Below are 7,015 nucleotides of genomic sequence, written 5' to 3' on the forward strand. Positions count from 1 at the left end.
CCTGGCCCAGCCAGTGAGGGGGACCCGGGCTGTATGTGGGCTCCGACCCCTCGGGCGGGAGCGCCGCCGCGCTTCCCAAGCGGCGCACTATCCAGTGCGCCACCAGGCCGGCCACACAGCTGGGTTTAAATCCAAGTTCAGTTTGTTCATTTATTAGTTAAATTATCTTGGGCAGGCTTCTTAATTTCTCTGAGTCTCAGTCTCTTCACCTACAAAATGGGGATAATAATAATACCTACCCCTTAGAGTAATTCACGTAAAATTCTTAGAACTGAACCTGGCACATAGCACTGAATAAATGTTAGTTGTCACTGGTATCATTCCTTCTACTTCTGAGCTTATAAACACATCTGTTCACTAGACAGCTTATATTTAAAAAGCAGCCTTAAATTTTGCTTTCTTTAATACTTTGATACCCCCCAAAATAGGACAATGGGTCCTACCTCCCAAATGTATGTTTTTACTTAGACAAAATTCCTACTCTCCTAGGAACATGCAGACATTAGTTTGCTAAAAGATAAATATGATTACACCAACAATCTCATGTATTGTTACCTGGATTTTCTGCTCGATTGGCTTTTCTTCTTTCTTTTTCTTGTTTTCTTTTGCTCTTCTTTGCTGCAACTATCTTTTCCCAGTGTCTCTGTTTTCTCTGGACATTTTTCTTATGTTATCCAGAAAACAAAATTGTTTGAGAACTTTATAAGCACAAAAAGGAAAATGAATATTAGAAACAGTGACTTATTTTTTCACTTACCTATAAAATCAGGAGTGAAAAGGATATTAGGACCACCTCTCCTCTACATGAGATGGAACAAGCAACTGTGGAGATGCCCAGCTCCTCGCCTTCATCTTCTCCTCCCCTCCTCCCACCCGTTTCAAGTTCTTTCCATTCCATAGGATCCCAAGGTGGAATGATCAGTACCCACCATTTCAGAGTGGACTGTGTTCAGAGAAAACAGAGCCCCAGAAAAAGAGATGTGACCTGCTCAAGGTCACAGTAAATTCATCAGGGACAGGGCCTAAAGCAGAATTTAGATTTCCTCACCCTTTGAAAAAATTCCTTTTAAAATTTTTCTTATGACTCAAATGGAACTAAAACCTTAAACCAGTTAGCAGGAAATCAATTTGTCACTTAGAAAACACAAAACTCATCCTCAATCTCTTTTTATTATCTGTAGCAGAGGTCTCTGGGACAGTCCATCACTCAAAGCCTATGGCCAGGCAACTCACTGCACTCACCGAGCACCATGTTGCACTGCCTGTGGGCAGGGTCTCTCCCTCCCCACGCTCGCAGTCCACATCAATCTGCAGAAGTTTGAAGGTTTCAAAGATTCCATCTTCACATGTGTCCTCTAGGACGCCTTCTTGCCCCTGCAGCACAAGTGACTCTGTTTTCTGAGCATCCCCTTCCAATTTCCAGTCCATGTGCTTAGTCCTCTGTCCTTTCAACCAGATTGGAAAAAGACCATTATGTGAGATATTACCTCATTTCACTTATATAATTATTTCCCTATATCCAAATGACAAATAGTGTTATTGTATTACTGAAGGAGAAGTGTGTAAAAACAGACCCAGATTTATTAAACTGAGAAAAGCATGTCTTCCAGAGAAATGATTCAGCACAGAAATAGTTCAGGAGTAAGGAAGCCAAATACACTTCTTGGAGGACAAGCACAACTCCTGACACGTCCAAGCAATCAATGATTATCTGATGCTGCAGGGACACAGATAACCAAGTTATTTATTATGTTCTTTGAAATGCATTGCATAATTTGAGTGTGGGACAGAGATGGCAAAAGCCACCTCACCTCCCCCATTATATTTCAAATAGTTGATTTTCAAAATCAGTCCTTTAGCAAATATTTATTGAGCACCTATTATATGCAAGGTCCTGTATTAGAAACATCCTGGGAGGATGAAGAGCTAGCCAAAAATATGGTAGAGTGGAATGAAACTAACCAAGAATTCTTCTAGTTTGTTGGTGATATATCAGAATTAGTTTTTTCAAACTATGTATTCCCTTCCCCAACTGAGATGAGTATCACTGGAGAAGAAAGCCAGTCACCAGTGAGAATGTTTAAGCACTGTTACAGGACACTTAACAAATGATGTCATAATTTTCAAAGTGGTATTCAAAATCTCTGAGGAAGATAATAATGAGTCAGAAATGCTCTAATTTATGGTCAAGTGTCACAGACCAAGAGTGGTGTGACCATTGCCCATGGCTGGTCCTCTGAATCCAGTCACACTAGCACTACTTTAGGAAAAATATACCTTTAAAAATGTAAATCTGGGGCCGGCCCATGGCTCACTCAGGAGAGTGTGGTGCTGATAACACCAAGGCCAAGGGTTCGGATCCTATATAGGGATGGCCGGTTCACTCACTGGCTGAGCGTGGTGCTGACAACACCAAGTCAAGGGTTAAGATCCCCTTACCGGTCATCTTTTTAAAAACTTAAAAAAAAAAAAAAGGTAAATCTGTAATATGATTCATGTGTACGGTAAAAAGCCCTATTCATAATGAAGAGTAGTGATCCTTATTCCTCCTACCCCTTTTATCTCTAGTGGCAACCCTTGTTAACCAGTTGTCTTTAGTTCTTCTGGTAATTATCTCCTTAACCTGAAATCATATGCTTACACCGTTACTTCTTGATTCGTCATCTTTGAATTTATTGGCTCCCTATGAAACAAGAGAATTCAAATCACTTAAACAACCCCCTATTATTTTAAATTCTTTTTTAGTTACCTTGATCTTTAAATTTTTTTGAGGTATAATTTACATACAAGGTGTATTGCTAGGGCTAGGGCTCACAGACCCCTCAAGTCCATGGTACAGCCTGGGTCACAAACCCTTCACAGGCAGGTCCATGAGCTAGGTAATAGGAAAAGATCCTGGGAGCCATGGGTAAAAAATTAATAGGCTTTACTCAGAGCTAGGAGCAGCCACCATAGTGGCCTCCTGGAGCATCCCAAGAAGCACCATGTATCAGAGCCATTAGTCCTTCATACTTAAGTCCATAACCCAGGACACTTGGGTGCACATGTGCAATTACATTAGACAATAACCAAGGAACACCTGGGTGCACGTGCTTATTTACATCAAATGTTCAGCAAGATTCTGAACATCTGAGAGGCCCTGAACATTTTCCTGTATTTTCCCAACACAAGGGTACCTCAAAAAGTTCATAGAAAGATTCATATTATCTTCTATTTTTCCTTGAACTTTTTGAAGTAACTTGAATAGTAAAATGCAGAGATTTTTTGTTTGTTTGTCTTTTTCCGTGTCCGGCAACGGATCGCAACCCTCAGTGTCGCCCCCGCACCGGACCGGGACCGGCAACGGGACCGCAACCCTCGGCGTTGCTCCCGCGCCTCGCTCAGCCAGTGAGCGGGAACCGGTCTGTATGTGGGATCCGAACCCTCGGTGGGAGCGCCACCGCGCTTCCCAAGCGGCGCACTATAGCAGTGCGCCACCGGGCCGGCCCTAAAATGCAGAGATTTTAATGAGTGTGAGTGTGTGAGAGTGTGTGTGCGTGGGGGGGGGGGTAAAATACACTAGCTCAATGAGTTTTGACAAATGCATAGGACCTGTGTCACTCATACCCACCACAAGATATTAAACATTTCCATCACCCCAGAAAGTTTCACTTCCTTCTGCACTTTCCAAATCAGTCTCTTTCCCATTCCCACTACCTGCCAAAGGCAACCACTGCTGTTTTCTATAACCACAGATTAGCTGTGTCTATTATAAAACTTCATATAAATAGATTCAGATACTATATACCCTTTAGAACTTCACTTCCTCCCCCCCCTCGATATAATGTTTTTGAGATTCATACATGTATCAGTTTCTACATTTATCAGTAGTTCCTTGTTATTGCTGAGTAGTATGAATATACTACATTGAATATGAATATGCCACAATTTATTTATTCTTCTGTTGATGGACACTTGAGATTTTTCCAGTTTGTGATATTATGAATAGAACTGCTATGAACATTCTCATACAGGTGTTTTTGTGGATGTATGTTTTCTATTGGCTAAGTTCCTAAGAGAAGAATTGCAGAGACACAGGATAGGTGTCTATTTAACTGCCATCAGTTTCCCAAAGTGCTGTACCATTTTACACTGCTGTCAGTAATGGATGAGCATTCCAGATGCTTCACACCATCACGAAAATTTGGTTTTGTCAGGGTTTTAAATTTTAACCATTCTTGTGTAGTGGCACCTTGTTGTTACAATTTGCATTTCTTTCATTATTAATGACATTGAGCACTTTCTCATGCAGTTTATTGGCCATTCATAATATATCTACCTTTGCAAGATAACTGTTCAAGTCTATTGCTCATTTCAAAATTTCTTTTTTTTATTGAGTTGTAGAAATTAATCGTATATTCTGAATACAAGTCCTTTTTCAGATATACGAGTATATAGTGAAACTATATTCTCCATCTGTGGCTTGCCTGTTCATTTTTTTAACAATGCCTTTTGGTGAGCAGAAATTTTAAATTTTGATGAAGTCTTAATTTATCAATTTTTTTCTTTTATCATTAACACTTTCTGTCTTTTTTTTTTTTTTGTCTTTTTCCGTGTCTGGCAACAGATCGCAACCCTCAGTGTTGCCCCCGCACTGGACCGGGGACCGGCAATGGGATCGCAAACCTCGGTGTTGCTCCCGCGCCTCGCTCAGCCAGTGAGCGGGAACCGGTCCGCATGTGGGATCCGAACCCTCGGGCGGGAGCACCGCCGCGCTTCCCAAGCGGTGCACTTATCCAGTGCGCCACCGGGCCGGCCCAACACTTTCTGTCTTTTTAAGAAATCTTTTCCTACCCCAAAGTCACAAACATATCATTTTTGTGTCCAACATGATTTGTAGAAAAGACTTCCTTTTCCAACTTAATTGCTCTGGAACCTATATCTTTTACTGAATTTGTTCATTTCATCTAAGTTGTCAAATTTATTGAGATAAAGCTATTCACAAATGTCATCCATTTACTGTCTATAGTGATGTTCCTGAGTTCGCTCTTTAAAAAAAATTTTTTTTTATCTGTCCAGTTAGGAGCTTATAAATTTTATTAATCTTTTCAACTTTGGTTTCACTGATTTTCTCTACCGTATATTTTCTATTTTACTGATTTCTGCTCTTTATTATTTACTTTATTCTACTTTACCCGCCCCCCAGCTTCTTAAAGTAAAATATATAAAATATAATTTAGGTTTTCTAAATTACAGATTTGAGATGTGTTCATTTGCCTGCTTAGGCTACAGTTTACTTCTGCTTATAAATCCTTTCTTTACTAGTAAGTACAAATTTGTAATTGTATTTGAGTTAATGGCATATACAAAATTTAATAGTTTACATAATATTTCCAGAAAAATGAAGAAAATACCAAGCTATTCTTAAACATTTCAGAATTGTTCATATATGAACAGTAAAGCTGACTATAAATATCTTTTTTTTTTTCTTTTTTCCTTTTTTTGGCAGCTGGACAGTAAGGGGATCCAAACCCTTGACCTTGGTGTTATCAGCACCACATAAATATCTTCTTCAACAAAAGATATACAGACCCCTGTTACGATACTTCCTCTGGATGACTGAACAAACTATGTTATGCCAACCATCAGAGTCATCTGCATTGTTTTGCATTTAGGCATTTAGAAAAAAAAACAAATGAAAAAGATAAACTGGTCCAATAACTGACAACTACATTTTAGTTGAGTGTGAAAAACACCAACTTGTTAAATGAATGCTAGTTTGTTAACAGCCATGTGATCTCTTCCTCCTCTTAATTTAATTGTATTTTGTATTCTTACCTGTGTTTGACCATTCATTTAGTCAATGAATATTCATTGAGCTCCTCCTATGTGTCAGGGCCTGTCGGGGAATAACTGGGAGGCAATGGATGTAGAGAGAGGCCTTTTGGAGAAAGTCTGGCTGAGAAGGAGAAAAGAGAGCTAGAATAGAAGTAGGTGGAGGGGCTACAGAGATTTCCATTACCATTGTTTAAAAAAATTGGAAAGTCTGTGTTGATATTTTCTCTCCCACCAGACTGAATTCCTTTGTAGGAGGAATTATGCCTACATTTAACTAAATACTGAACAGCTCACAGTATAAAACCTTGCAAACAGCAGTGTCTGACGTTTGTTGAACTGAACTAAATTTTACTACCACCACTCCCATTCCTTTTCTTCTTTTTCCCTTCCTTTTATCTCATGCCTCCTCAAATTCCTGTAGTCTCTGAGGATGTTTCCAGACCAGGAGCTTGGGAGGTAGTGATCTTGAAAATCTGATAAAGACAACCCCAACTGCCACCAGAAGAATATGTAATACAGTAAACTGGACACTCCTGATGGACACCCTCCTTTTCATCTTGGTTATGTTCAGTGACCGGCAGAAAGCCTGGCACAGAACAGAAGCTCAGTAAATGCTGAATAGGAGCTTGCCACCTAGGGATCCTCAGAAAGCCAAGACGAAGCTAGGCATCAGAGAAGCACAGAAATGCTGAACCTGTGTGGGACATTATCTATGTCCAGATTTAGCATTTCATTTATTTATTCAAAAATCTTTTCTGAGCCTCCATTGCAGGTCTGGTGCTGAGTATTAGGACTATTAATTACTTAATCACTCAACAAAGTTACTAAGCACCTGACATAACAGTACATGCTGGCAATTTGGGAATGACATTTATTCTGCCTTCACGGGGCTCCAATTATCTGACTCAGCCTCGTATGACACCTGGTCTCCCTATGTTTCCCCACTAGGATATAAACCCTTCCAGGGAAGAGAGAATGAAGAATTCACCTGCACACGCCCAGTACTCAGTACTGAGCTTCATAAAATAAGAGCATCTTAAAAGTTTGATAATAATATCACTCTTCCGCTTAGAACCCTGCAGTATTCCTCATTTCACTTACAGTAAATAGCCCAAATCCATACAATAGCCTATACAGATCATTAAGGTCTTCCTCCTCCATCTATGTTCCTCCCACTCTCTGGTCTATTTGTTCCTCA

At 40.0% G+C, this 7,015-nt stretch overlaps 1 protein-coding gene across 2 annotated transcripts in view; it reads right to left on the reverse strand.

Annotated features, from left to right (window-relative positions):
* The window catches only part of TRMT10B (tRNA methyltransferase 10 homolog B (S. cerevisiae)), an 18,911-nt gene extending 11,896 nt beyond the window's left edge, over positions 1-7,015 (reverse strand). Inside the window, exons 1-3 of one of the 2 annotated variants that reach the window (XM_008586968.1) lie at positions 5,818-7,015; positions 1,243-1,445; positions 556-664 (exon numbers count right to left, since the gene is read on the reverse strand). In XM_008586968.1, coding sequence (XP_008585190.1) covers positions 556-664; positions 1,243-1,428 — 295 coding nt within the window. In that variant the 5' untranslated portion in view covers positions 1,429-1,445; positions 5,818-7,015. Of the gene's footprint in view, positions 1-555; positions 665-1,242; positions 1,446-5,817 lie in introns of those variants that run through there. The other variant, XM_008587029.1, reaches the window with a different exon arrangement.

Source organism: Galeopterus variegatus, unplaced genomic scaffold (assembly GCF_000696425.1).
Source record: "Galeopterus variegatus unplaced genomic scaffold, G_variegatus-3.0.2 Scaffold11, whole genome shotgun sequence".
NCBI lineage: Eukaryota > Metazoa > Chordata > Mammalia > Dermoptera > Cynocephalidae > Galeopterus > Galeopterus variegatus.